This window comes from Megalobrama amblycephala, linkage group LG1, assembly GCF_018812025.1.
Source record: "Megalobrama amblycephala isolate DHTTF-2021 linkage group LG1, ASM1881202v1, whole genome shotgun sequence".
Classification (NCBI taxonomy): Eukaryota; Metazoa; Chordata; class Actinopteri; order Cypriniformes; family Xenocyprididae; genus Megalobrama; species Megalobrama amblycephala.
The window spans coordinates 59,055,395-59,069,536 of record NC_063044.1 but is presented as its reverse complement, the minus strand read 5'-3'; the positions used below and the strand labels follow the sequence as shown (position 1 = coordinate 59,069,536).

Below are 14,142 nucleotides of genomic sequence, written 5' to 3'. Positions count from 1 at the left end.
TCATTTTCAGCCCTGGAGTTTCATGCCTTAGACCGGCCCACTTTAATTCACGACTGACAGTATTAAAATAATGTAATTAAAACCTCAGTATATGAGTCTGCAATAGTGCACTGTTCTCTACAGCCTTGTAATTAAATGTATTTTTCAAAAATATATTCAAAAATTATAGTACAAAAAAATGCTAAAATTTGATATAGAGTAATTTTTATTGTTATAATAATGATTTTATAATGTGAACCATTGATTAACTCTCTAGCCATCTAGTGGCTGCAGTTAAAAATTCATGTTATTTTAATTTTAATTTAATTAAGTGTTTGCATTCCAGTAGATGGCAGTAATCGTCCACTAAACCCAGGCACATTTTTCATGTCTATCACTATGAATGAAATTGAGAAATGTAGATCTTTATTAAAGTCGATTTAAAGGTCCCGTTCTTCGTGATCCCATGTTTCAAACTTTAGTTAGTGTGTAATGTTGTTGTTAGAGTATAAATAAAATCTGTAAAATTTTAAAGCTCAAAGTTCAATGCCAAGCGAAATATTTTATTTAACAGAAGTCGCCTACATCGAACGGCCAGTTTGGACTACATCCCTCTACTTCCTTCTTTAATGACGTCACTAAAACAGTTCCCTTTCGATACTTCACTCGTACTGCGTATGGGGAAAGGTCTCCCTTTTTCCCCGCTGCTGAAGCCTTTTTCAATAACGCAGTGTAACTGCATCGTCATTGGTTCACTCATAGACAAGTTGTTGAACCAATGACGGCGCGGCATAGCTGCGCGACCTATGGCGACAAAGCGCGCGAATATTCCCGCCGAAATGGGCGGGGTTAGGGGCTATATAAGCAGGCGTTTCGCCATAGGATTTCAGTGTTTTCTCCTTCAGCGACGACCTCTACTTCTCTTCGCTGATCTCCGCCTGAAGCCGAAGAAGCTCGCCGCCTTCCTGACAGCTCTCGCCGCCGTCTGAAGAGGCTCCCGCAGTGGACTCGCCGGTTGAGGACAGCGCCGGCGCCCTCACTGACTGCAGCTTCTGTGCCGTCGTCGAGCCGCCGCCTCCCGCTTCCCGCTCCCGGCCGCTTCCTGTGCGTCCCCTGCCGCCATCCGGCGCGCCGCCTGAGAGCTTCACCCGCGGCTTAACGCCGCTCTAAAAGAGCGATTTCAGCGGTTTTCACCGCTTCTAAGAGCTTCCGCGGCCCTCGCCGCTCTACAAAGAGCCACCCAACTGCCGTTTTCACGGCACCGACGTCTCACGATGCCCCATCACTCATGTGCTACGTGCAGGGCCCCCCTACACGATAGCGACGGTCACAGCGAGTGTGTCGCCTGCCTGGGCAAGCCCCATGCGGACGGCGCGCTTGCTGGAGACTCATGCCCGCACTGCGAGTGCATGAGTCTCAGTTCCCTGCGCTCGCGGGTCACCTTCTTCACGGAGGGTGATCTCGCCGCTCGCGCCCTCCCGTCTCCTTCCTCCCGCGAACCGGCCAGGAAGAGACAGCGGGGTAGAGCGACTCAGCGCCCGGAGTTAGGCGAGCTCACGCCGGCCCAGCCCCCGCGTGCCTCGCCTTCTCCTCCGAGGGAACTCTCTCCCGTCCTGTTCTCTCGCCCTGAGCAGCGTCCCTCTGCCGAAGCAAGTGACCTCGTCTCATTCGGAGGAACAGACGACGAGCAGGATGACTCAATGTCACTTGCGGCTTCCGAAGCGGAAGGATGGGCTGGCGAGCCGGATGACCCCGCTCCCCCGCCTCCCTTGGAGCCCATTGAGCACGGCCAGGGCATGGATGCCGAGCTTTTCCGCATCCTGTCCAGAGCCGTGGAAGAGCTGGACCTCGAGTGGGCCCCTCCACGAGGAGCTCACGAAGTCGTGGCGCGCTCCGTATTCCGCCCGCCTTCACACAACGCACCGCTCCGCCCTCACCGCCGTCGACGGCGCCGAAGAGAAGGGATACGAGCACCTGCCACCCCTAGATGAAGCGGTGGCTGCTCACCTCTGCCCTCCCGCGGCTGTGGGATGGAAGACCAAGAGGGCCCTTCCTTCCAAGCCCTGTCGGACCACCTCTACTTTGGCTGGACGGGCTTACACCTCGGCGGGCCAGGCTGCCTCCGCGCTCCATACAATGGCCATATTTCAGGTCTTCCAGGACAAACTCCTCCGCTCGCTGGACGAGTCTGGAATTGACGCGCCGGCTTTCAAGGACCTTCGCAGCGCCACCGACCTTGCCCTGCGAGCCACGAAGGCTACGGCCCAGGCCATCGGGCGTTCCATGGCCAGCCTGGTAGTGTTGGAGCGCCACCTGTGGCTCAACCTAACGGAGATCAAGGACCTGGATAAGACGGCCTTCTTAGACGCCCCGGTCTCTCCCTCTGGTCTCTTCGGGCCTGCAGTGGACGGCTTCACCGAGCGCTTTACTGCTGCGCAGAAATCGTCTCAGGCTATGAGGCATTTCTTGCCGAAGCGCTCCAGCTCTGCTTCTGCGTCCAGCCGCCCCAGGACTGCGCCGGCTCAGCAGAACAAGCCAGCTCCACCCGCAACACAGGCAGCGCCACCCAAGGAGCATCGCCAGCACTCGCGCCCTGCGAAGCGCCCTCCCTTCCCGAGACGCCAGGGACCCCGGCCCAAGATTGTGCTGGACCCGGTGCCTCCGAAGTCGTCCTGATTCGTCAGGAAGGAAGAGGATGGGGGATCGTCCCGTTGCGACCGGACAGCCCCCAAAGCTCCCACGAGTAATTTCCCCTCCACCTCGTTTAATTCCGGGCGTGGGAAACATGCTCCAAGTGATAGCTGGGCCCACACCTGTTGCGCCCACTCCAAACGCCGTTTTCACGGCGAACAATATTTCACCTCATCTAAAAAAGAGCAAATTTCCTCTTCCACCCCTCTCGGTATACGACCCCCTCAACGGCGGTCTGTCACCCGATATCATTCAACCCCTTGCCACTCGGGCCGAGGCCTGGCAGGCCATCCCCGATGTGTCAGAATGGGTTATGGGGATCGTAACCCAGGGCTACTCGCTCCAGTTTGCACGACGGCCCCCTCGCTTCGGCGGGGTGCTTCAAACCTCGGTCAATCCGGACGACGCTCATTTCCTCCGAGCCGAAGTTATGACGTTGCTAAGAAAGGGAGCTGTGGAAATAGTTTCCCCGACAGAGAGCGAGTCAGGCTTTTACAGCCGCTACTTTCTGGTCCCCAAGAAGGATGGTGGTCTCAGACCCATTCTAGACCTCAGACTTTTGAATCACTCCCTCATGAGACGGAAGTTCAAAATGCTGACGCTGAAACCTCGCGCACATTTGCCCCGAGGACTGGTTCTGCTCGCTGGACCTGAAGGATGCGTATTTTCACATCCAGATAGCCCCCCGTCACAGACGATTCTTGAGATTCGCATACGAGGGAGTGGCGTACCAATATACGGTCCTGCCCTTCGGGCTGTCTCTGGCTCCTCGCACTTTCACCAAGTGCATGGACGCGCCGCTTTCCCCTCTGAGGCAAATGGGAATCTGGGTCCTGAATTATCTCGACGACTGGCTCATTCTAGCCCGTTCGCGAGCCGAGCTGGAACACCACAGATCCGTGCTCCTCAGCCATTTACAATGTCTGGGTCTCAGGGTCAACTTAGCCAAGAGCTCGCTGTGCCCCACCCAGCGAATCTCGTTTCTAGGGGTAGTTTTCGACTCAGTCCGCATGACGGCAGTAGTCTCGCCGGAGCGTGCTCTAACGATTCAGCAGCTCACGGCCTCAATCAAGAACAAAGCCTGTCTCCCTCTGAAGTTTTTCCAGAGGCTACTAGGGCTGATGGCTTCCGCCTCCCCGGTGCTGCAGCTCGGCCTTCTTCGGATGCGGCCTCTTCAGTACTGGTTGAAGTTCCGGGTTCCTCCCAGCGCCTGGCGGCACGGCCGCTTATGTCTCAAAGTCAATCAGGCCTGTCTTCTAGCCCTGAAACCTTGGATGGACCCTATGTGGTTCAAGCACGGAGTACCCTTACAGGCAGTCTCACGAAGGACGGTGCTCTCAACGGACGCTTCCAACTCGGGTTGGGGCGCTGTGTGCGAGGGCAGACCGGCCTTCGGCTCGTGGAGTCACGAGGAAAGCCGTCTACACATCAACTGTCTAGAGATGCTAGCAGTGATGAAGGCCCTTCAGTCTTTTCAGGCTCACTTGACAGGACGTCATGTTCTAGTCCGATCGGACAGTATGACAGTGGTGTCATATTTAAACCACCAGGGCGGTCTCTCGTCCAGCCGCTTATGCGCTCTGGCGAAACGTCTTCTGGAATGGGCTCTTCCGAGGCTTCAGTCGCTCAGAGCGACTCATGTTCCTGGCAGGAACAATCTGGGCGCAGACATGTTGTCACGGAGCAACATCCCCTCCGACGAGTGGATGCTCCACCCCCAAGTGGTCCTCAAGATTTGGGAGTTCTTCGGGAGGGCAGAGATAGACCTCTTCGCCTCAGAAGACAACTCTCATTGCCCAACATTTTTCTCGAAGGAAGTCGATGCTCTGGCCCATACATGGCCCAGCACGCTCCTTTACGCCTTCCCTCCGATCGCACTGATCCCTCAGGTCATCAGGCGCATCAGAGAAGACCAACACAGAGTCTTTCTGGTGGCCCCGCTCTGGAGGAACCAAGTTTGGTCCTCGGAGCTGTTCAAGCTCTCCCTGAGAGCCCCGTGGCCGATTCCCCTGAGACGGGACCTCCTCTCTCAGGCAAACAGAACGATCTGGCACCCACAGCCGGAGCTTTGGGCTCTGCACCTCTGGTCCCTCGATGGGAGCCGACCAGCCTCCCCGGGGACGTCCTAAATACCATTTCTCAGGCTAGAGCCCCGTCCACGAGACGCCTCTATGACCAGAAATGGTCGGTCTTTGTTGATTGGTGTTCCTCACGCAACATAGACCCTGTGGAGAGTGACGTATCCTTCATACTGTCTTTCCTCCAAGAACGCTTGGAAATGGGGCGCACCCCTTCTACTCTTAAGGTTTACGTAGCAGCCATTGCGGCGTTCCATGCTCCCATTGCTGGCCAATCAGTGGGACGTAACGGCCTTATAATCTGTTTCCTGAGGGGTGCTAGGCGATTGAATCCTCCTCGCCCCCTCACCGTTCCCACTTGGGACCTCTCGTTGGTCCTCAGGGCCTTAAAGGGAGCCCCCCTTTGAGCCAATGGGTTCAGCCGATCTCAGGCCCCTAACGCTAAAAACCGCTCTGCTGTTAGCACTGGCATCGGTTAAGCGCGTTGGCGATTTGCAGGCCCTCTCTGTGAGCCCTGCATGCCTTGAATTTGGGCCTGGAGACTCGAAGGTCGTTCTGAAACCTAGGCATGGCTACGTTCCTAAGGTGCTCTCAACCCCGTTTAGAGCTCAGGTCATCTCGCTTTCTGCTCTTCCTCCCTCGGCGGATGAACGAGAGCTAGAGCTACTCTGCCCAGTCAGGGCATTGAGGACCTATGTGGAGCGATCGCAGCCTTTCAGGCAGTCGGATCAGCTCTTTGTTTGTTTTGGTGGCCGCACCAAAGGGTCTCCGGTCTCAAAACAGCGCCTTTCCCGTTGGATAGTGGACGCTATTAACCTGTGCTACTCCTCACTGGGTGCAGACTGCCCCATAGGAGTCAGGGCCCACTCCACTAGAGGAATGGCTTCCTCGTGGGCTTGGTCCAACGGAGTTTCCATTCAAGACATCTGTGAGGCGGCCGGCTTGTCTTCGCCGTACACTTTTGTCAGATTCTATCATCTCGATGTCCCGACCTTGCAAGCTCGGGTTCTTTCAGTGTGATTAAGCGGCCTCTGTCGAGTTCCGCCTCACACAACCACAGGAATTATTTCCTTAAGTGTAACTAGGGTTCGATTAAGGCTTTGCCTTCTCGCTTGTCTTTTGGACCCACTCCCATGTGTCCAATATCAGGCTGTATCGTTCCCAGCCGTGGCACGGCGTGGTTGAATTCGTTCCCCATACGCAGTACGAGTGAAGTATCGAAAGGGAACGTACTCGGTTACTAACGTAACCTCGGTTCCCTGAGATACGGAACGAGTACTGCGTCACTTGCCGTGCCACGAGGCTGCGGCTTCAGGGTCGTCGCTTCAGTCGATTACACTGAAATCCTATGGCGAAACGCCTGCTTATATAGCCCCTAACCCCGCCCATTTCGGCGGGAATATTCGCGCGCTTTGTCGCCATAGGTCGCGCAGCTATGCCGCGCCGTCATTGGTTCAACAACTTGTCTATGAGTGAACCAATGACGATGCAGTTACACTGCGTTATTGAAAAAGGCTTCAGCAGCGGGGAAAAAGGGAGACCTTTCCCCATACGCAGTACTCGTTCCGTATCTCAGGGAACCGAGGTTACGTTAGTAACCGAGTACGTTTTTTGACTAACCTCCGCCCACAGGAATACACAAGAGTTGCGTTTGTAGAGTGTGTTTGTCGCCATGTCGTCGAAACGCTGTTATTTTCATCCCGCAGTTCAATCACCGGGTCTGATTCCGGCTTAAATTGATAGGGTAAAATTAAAGACATGTTTACAATAAAACTGAGCGCGTGCATCTCCACGTTATGGTAAGAGGCGTGACCTTTCCGGGCAAGGTGCGCTCAGAGCTGTCGAATCACAACACAGGAACCGCTGGCACAATCAGAACTCGTTACGTATTTCTGAAGGAGGGACTTGATAGAACAAGGAAGTCATCATCCCGTTTTTATGACAGTGGAAACAGCGGTATACAGATAAGTAAATTATGTGAAAAATACTGTGTTTTTTTACACGCGAAACATGAACACGTTATATTGCACACTATAAACACAATCAAAGCTTCAAAAAAACACGAAAAACGGGACCTTTAACAAAAATTTTTGCTATTTTATATAAATGTATATACTTAATTTATTACAAATTGAGGCAAATAAATAACACAAAACACCATAAATCCCCCCAAATTGCACAACTTTACAGTAAAATATTAAAGTATTACGTTTGTTTAAAAAAAGTTACAGTATGTTACAAAATCACATTTTACTGACTGGTTAAGCTAGTTGGACAGAAAAATGAATATTGTTGGCCAATGCATAATAGCGTAGCTAGCAACATAACATAAGTGATAGGCCCTATATTTTATTATTTGCCTACTATTATTACAATATGAGTAATAGCTGCTTTATCTTTTGCGTGTTTCCCCTCTTCCTTTTTATTTATTTATGTTACTTAAATCGGCCTCCGGTGGCTTAGACCTTTTGCCTTACCATAATTTAGTGTTGATTTAGAACTTGTCCCGGTGTCCCTAAAGACATCACCTCATCCCTTCTTCTCGTATACTTTTGAGTGAGTTGTCTTCTCCGGGCGCACACTCCGAGTCCCTCCCGACCAGGTTAATTTACCCATAGAGTGACATGATATCATCGATGTTATGTGCAAATGAGCAGTAAAAACCCGATCGCGCATTCGTTAGTTTTTTTTTTTTTTTAGTGAAACCGCGTCGACAGTTTCTAGAGCGACAGTTTCTAGACCGGTGGGCCTCCCACCGGGAATTCTCCCGGTGCTCCCGATTAGCCAATCCGGGCCTGATTAATATCTTGTGGCCACGACATAATAGGTGTGTTCGAGCTCATGCGGCGCTGCGCAGACCAGTCAGCGGCTGACTTGAAGCAGTGCATTCCGGTTAGTACTTCAGCTGGCGCTGAAGACATGTGACTGTGACGTATGATTTCAAAGTACCACGAGAGTGATTCGAGAGCAGCCATCTGAGTCAGCCAGCGCAGCATCTCAAGAGGAGCTGCACGAGTTCTGATGACGACACAGCTGTTTCATGATTGGCCGGTTTCACCGCATGACAATGATCACGTGTGTTTCATGTTTATTGTCACGCCTTCAGTTCCACTAATTCTCACAAATCTGTATTTTTATAACAGTTAAAGCTCTTTTCATGTAGTCACAAAGTTATATTGTGTCGTGTTTATCAAAATAAAACATTTTTATTTAAATAATATATGCTTATGTTGAACTTTATTCTTGTAAAAATACGCTGTAAGCAGTAAAGTATTGAATGAAAATGTATTTTTGAAAGATCGGTGTGTTAGTCATATATTGCATTTATTTCACTTCAGCTGTGATCAAGTATGCAAGCGCAGCGCGAGCGTCACTACGGGAAGAGGAAAGTGTCCGACTTCACGTCTCTGTTTGCAGCTCCTCCCCGCCTACACACGGCTACTCTCGCCGATCGGTTGCATCCGGTCGCAGCCGATGTCGAACACACCTAATATTACGTTCACATGAGTTTATATGTTGTGGCCGAGATAAAACGAAATGAACCGATCATGTCCTCACCCGGTCACCGTACTAACTGTCCAATGACAGTGAGTGTTCATTGGTTGCTCCCACGTGTATACTGTCCAATGGCAGTTTACCACTCGATCGACAAATGGATAAAGAAAAGGATTTGGCAAACCGACAAAGAAAAGCAATTGGTGAATAGAGAGAAAAAAAGCATTTGCGACATATAATATATGGAGAAAGGGGCCATTATAGTGACAGAAGGCATTTCTCAATGTCAAGGATACGTCCTTGGCAGGACTGGTCCTTCCAAGTCACTTCCTCCAGAGGCTAGGCGAGGCTCCTTTTTAGCATTCGGAGAACACGTAAATGGAACAGACTAGCAAGTGCACGTCATTGCGTCATTACGTCAGTGAAAAGGTAAAAAGAAATGCCGGTGATGGCAACCAAGCTAACAATTGTTAAGGTTCAGTTAGCCATCAATAACGTAATTTGTATTTGTATAATTTATAATATCAATACGGTAGTAATTTGTACTGGCATTTAAACGTTAAACTTTATTTATCTGACATATTTACTACAGTTATAACAAATGTTTGGTAACGTAACGTAAATATACTTACATTTGAAAGCATATTGCCTGCTAACGTCCGACATTTTTAAAAAAAATTTTGAACAAGATCGCAAAGCTGCGTGCATAGGATTGTGGGTGATTTGAGAGCGCGAAGAGCGCGAAGGCTACACATATGCATCCTTTCCTGTATATGGGATATTTTTCGAACGAAGGACTCAGTCCTTGTTTGAAATTCCGAGGATCCTCGACATTGGAACAGTCCTTCGACGGATGTCGATGACGTAGCATCCTCGAAATTCTGGCTTCCGAGGATCCTTCCTTGACATTGAGAAACGCCTAGAGATTGTCATGGCGATATCCGAACCGGTGAAGGGAGCCATAGGGACAGAGAGGGACGGTCAGAACAAGATGGGGGTGAAAGGTCAGGGACTCATAAGGACAGTTTTGCAGTTCCTGATCCCCCAAATGTAAGAAAAGCAGATGGGATAATTAAAGTGTATAAGATAAAAGTAATCAACTGTTCTTTAATGTCCATTAATGAGCTTGTCTTTTGTTCACACCTGTTAAAATTTTGAATTCAGTTTTTAGTAGACTCTTCAGATTATTGTCTTTTGGTGCTGACTAGCATATAGTAAATTTCAATAAATCCACACACACAGTCTGATCAACCTAATCATAACCGTTGTAATGGGGAGAAAAACATATCAGTGAATCTATAATAAAATGTTTGATCTTGTATTCCTTTGGTTCTGAACTAAACTGCTCAATTTCAGTCCCTTGAAGATTGTTGATGTGAGCGAAGAATGTTTCTTACAATCTAAACCTGACTATAAACATACTAATCTTTATTATCTTGGATACTACAGTGTACAATTCTGTATGTGGCTATGTTTCTGAATCAATAAAAGAGGAGGATGCAAAGGATGTTTGTCATGTCTGTCATTTAGATATTCAAAATAAGCAATCATTTGGTTAAGCTACTAATACAACATGCCCATATATGGTACTTCATTTTACTCTGATTAATAAAGAATCAATGATTTTCACCTGTGACATACTGATTGAGTAAATTGGCAGGTGCAAAGACAAATCATGCTTGTGGAGTGAGGTGGAGCCATGCTGATTTACATCTGTATAAATGTGAATGGCAGCACCCTAATGTATCACTGAAACAAGCTTAGCAATAATGGGGTTTTGGCAGGTTGGATTTGGATTGGTGTTTGTGCTTGGATTTTCTGAAGCACAATGGAGAGCAAGAGCAGCACATAATCAGGAGTCCAAGCCATTTTAGGCCAAGGGCATTAGCTCAAGTTTTTCAACAGGCTGATTCTAGGAAGTCTTTGGTTCCCAATAATCCTGTATTTGCACCACAAAGGTTTCCTGCTCAGTTTCCTGTCCAGACACCAGCCATGACCGACTTTGGAAAACCTTCTCAAGATCTCTTGGGTGTTCAGTCAAAAGAGCTGTTGCAGGGTCCAGTGGCAAAACTGACGTGGAGCTTTCCAAGTCTACCAGAGGAACCACAGCAGCCAGACATTCCCTTCGAGCTGCCGCATCCTATCCCTCCCAACAGTGTAGCGGCTCAGTGTGGAGAGAATTCAGTATATGTGGAAGTGAAGGAGGACTTCTTTGGGACGGGGCACCCACTGTTGTCTTCTGCTTTTACACTGGGAGGCTGTGCTGCAACTGGAGAGGATCCTTCTGCTCAAGTGCTCATTTTTGAGTCTGAACTGCATGGATGTGGCAGCACATCAACAGTAGGGCTCTATTTTGATTGTTATCATAGGTATTTTGAACTGTCCCTGTGAGTGATGTTTGTTCTTTTTAGGTGACTGAGGATGAGCTTGTCTATACGTTTAACCTCATCTACACCCCACAAGAGGCTTCCTATGGTGTTCCTATTGTCAGGAGCAGTGGTGCGGTGGTTGGTATTGAGTGTCACTATCCAAGGTGAGGACTAGTTTAATTCAGGCTCACTAGATGTGCTAATCCCACCATTTATGGACATAAAATGACTGCTTGTTTAACTCCTACAGAATGCATAATGTGAGCAGCAATGCCTTGATGCCCACTTGGATCCCACACGCCTCAACTAAAGTTGCAGAGGAAGTCTTTGTCCTGTCCCTCAAGCTCATGACTGGTTGGTGTAGTCCAAACATGTTTATCATACCTGTGCTTGTGAACCTGTGCTAAGACTTTCTTTTCAGATGACTGGACTTTTGAGAGGCCTTCTAACCAGTACTTCCTGGGTGACATCATAAATCTTGAAGCATCAGTGCATGTGTACAACCATGTTCCCGTCCGTGTGTTTGTGGACAGCTGTGTGGCTACTGCGGTCCCTGATGTCACTTCTGTCCCCAGATACTCCTTCGTTGAGAATAATGGGTAAGCTGTGCTAACATGTTTCCCACCAGAAGTGTTGTAGGATGTCTAACTGTGTTTTGTCCCCAGGTGTCTAGTTGATGCTAAGCTCACAGGCTCCAGGTCTCACTTTATGCCCCGGACTCAAATTGACAAGCTCCGGTTTCAGCTGGATGCGTTCAGGTTCCAGCAATCAGACAGTGGACTGGTATGTATGTTGTAGTTGTGCAGCTCCTTGTATGAATTGCTAGCATGGTGCACAAACAATTTGTCTTTGTAGGTCTACATTACTTGCATTGTGAAAGTGACGGCAGCATCCGCTCCAACAGCACCCGAACAGAAAGCTTGTTCATTCTCTCCTAATGGGTATGTTGCCCACTAGATCAGCGTACGGGTAAATTAGCAGTTGTAAATTAATTGAGGGTTTGTCTTGTCAGTTGGGTGTCAGCAGATGATTCTGACCAGGTGTGTGGCTGCTGTGACTCCACTTGTGGCATCAGAAGTGCAAGTGATCAGCTGCTTACAGGTATGGACTAACACTAATAACTTGTTGTCATACACCACTTTGGTTCTCACTACTCATTTGTTCCTCAGGTCTACAATGGGAAAAGGCATCTGTTGGCCCCATCAATGTTAAGAAATATGGCTATGGCCAAAAATAACTGGAAATGTGATGTTTGGTGACTTAATAAAAAAAAAAAAATGGTCTTAATAGGCTTGTGACTTGTCTTTACTTGCACAAACGCTATGCTTCAACATTTCTACCCAGTTTATGTGGCTTCACTGCTGTTCAGATATGTACCACAAGCCCTTTACTACTGGCTAGTGTGGACAAGTTTTGCTTGTCACTTGAGCTAGGCCTGTGACCCTGCTCAACAGCACCCCCTTGACTAGTGTCCAAAAACTTGGTCCGTCTATCAAAACACACTTGAAACTCTGTACACAGACCTCATCAGGCCTAACTCTCATGCTCCAAGTTATGCCAGCTTGACAGGAAGTCAGCTATTAGGAGTTGTCTGAAACACCCATGTTCTGGAATTGACATACTCCTCCTAGACAACTAATCTGATTACCACCTAACTCGGTCAGAATGAAGTCAAGACTTTGAGGATGTAAAATTGAGCAGATTTTTGATCTCAAATGGTTTGGCTGTGGTGAGGCAACACTTATGGCAAGAAAAGGGAAACAGGAATTTTTTTTTTTTTTTTTTTTTTTTTTTTGAAACCTAAGCTGTTTATTGGATGCCAATCACATGGATGTGACTATTGTGAGTTAAGAGTCAGTTATAGTGCCACCAACTGGCAGCAGGAAGTGTTACTTAAATGCACCCTCTAATTTTTACCCAATTTGCTTAAAGGTGCTAAAGAGGATGTTTTTGTTTTATACATTTTTGCAATATTACCTGAAACCGTCTTTACTAACTGATAAAAGACTACTTATTAGGTGCACTGAAAGGAATATTAATATATCATCTGTGCACGAGGTAGGGCCTTAACAGCCAATCGTTTACGCGATCATGCGCTCTCATAAACTTTCTCAATAATTGTCACAATGTTCTTCCCTTTATAGGTTTTTGAGATAAAACAAAGTGAATGTTGACATTCTCCTCTTCAGCCTGTTTTTCTTTGCTTTTGAAAAAAAGTGTGGCGTATTGTTTTGACAAACATCACACAAAGCTTCATCATTAACTGGAGTGCAATAACTCCAGATTATGCTGCTTTTTCTTTCAGTCATGACCGCAGCCATGCACTCAACTCCGTTTAAAATGCTGCGCTGTGCGTGCTTGCTTGTCTTTGACAGAGTGAGAGTGAGCGTGAACGCTGTCTCGACAAGCGGAAGATGTAGTTCCCATTGCCATTCCTATTTAAGTAAATATTGCAATAATATACGGCATACTACTGTTATTAAAATATCCCAAAATCACAAAACAAAAGAAAAACCCATATAGGATTGATACTTCTATTTGAGAATCAGTCTTTTTGATACAACACCAGTATCGAAAGTATTGATACTTTACTTTGTCTATTTATTTATACATTCAAAAAAGATTTTTAAAATGTATTGTTTTATTAAACTACATTTAAAAAAGGAATTAAATAAACAACTTTAAATATGTCTATTAATTTGCCCATATAAAAAGTAATTTATACAATTTATATACATTTTTATGTCTGAATTATTACATTATTTAATTGATTCTTCGTTTTATTTTTTAGTGGCACTCCTGGTCCTCCATAATTTTCTAGACATGGGTGTTATAGAAAGTCATGTGCTGTTGTAAGGGTGGAACTCCTACAGGGGTTCAGGCTGTAGGGTTGCCGAGCAACTAAAGAAACATTATCAGCAAGATGGTAGAAAACTGTACATATCTTGTCTATTACCACCTACTGTAACTTGTACCAACGATGGAAATAAGTGCAGTTATAATAGCAAAATATGTGGGAGAGCAAATATGTAGTGTGAAAATATTGTATTGCAATAGGGAGCACATTAATGTTAATACTAAATCAAAACTAGTTAGCACATCATTTGTAATTGAAAGGGTTTAATGACAATATCTGATTATGGTTACACTTAAAATAATTATAAAATAGATGTATGTGATGATAAAATCATATACCATTAATCGTACACAGCATGTATGTAAAAAGTTACCTGAGAGAGAGAAAAAGAAAGAGAGAGAGAGAGAGGGGGCAAGAGAGTGCCCAAGAAAAGCCAAGAATCAAAGAAAGAGCAGAGCATAAAAATAAGAGCAGAGAATAAAAGCCCAGAGCAACAGTTACAATCTTATTTTATCCCTTCCTTGACCATGTGACTGAAACCTAAATGTGAGACATTCAAACTGACCAATCAGAAGATTAAAACTTCCCCCACTGTACTAAAGGTGTGACCATTTGTAGCCCCCCAATGTACATACATTTTGGCCTATAGGGCTTTATCACTATCAGCACCTTT

The 14,142-nt window shown here is 47.1% G+C and overlaps 1 protein-coding gene across 1 annotated transcript; it reads left to right on the top strand.

Annotated features, from left to right (window-relative positions):
* The first annotated feature begins 9,980 nt into the window (after positions 1 to 9,980).
* LOC125276992 (zona pellucida sperm-binding protein 3-like) lies at positions 9,981 to 11,899 on the top strand. Its single transcript, XM_048205143.1, has 8 exons — positions 9,981 to 10,583; positions 10,655 to 10,776; positions 10,863 to 10,966; positions 11,034 to 11,211; positions 11,278 to 11,395; positions 11,468 to 11,553; positions 11,625 to 11,713; positions 11,782 to 11,899. The coding sequence occupies exons 1-8, from the start codon at positions 10,236 to 10,238 to the stop codon at positions 11,847 to 11,849; spliced, it is 1,113 nt and encodes a 370-aa protein (XP_048061100.1). The 5' UTR covers positions 9,981 to 10,235; the 3' UTR covers positions 11,850 to 11,899.
* The last annotated feature ends 2,243 nt before the right edge of the window (positions 11,900 to 14,142 follow it).

Coding starts and splice junctions, on each gene's coding strand:
- LOC125276992 (XM_048205143.1), top strand. CDS start 10,236: ATGACCGACTTTGGAAAACCTTCTCAAGATCTCTTGGGTGTTCAGTCA. Junction 10,584..10,654: donor GATGTGGCAGCACATCAACA/GTAGGGCTCTAT, acceptor TGTTCTTTTTAG/GTGACTGAGGATGAGCTTGT. Junction 11,714..11,781: donor AAGTGATCAGCTGCTTACAG/GTATGGACTAAC, acceptor TTTGTTCCTCAG/GTCTACAATGGGAAAAGGCA.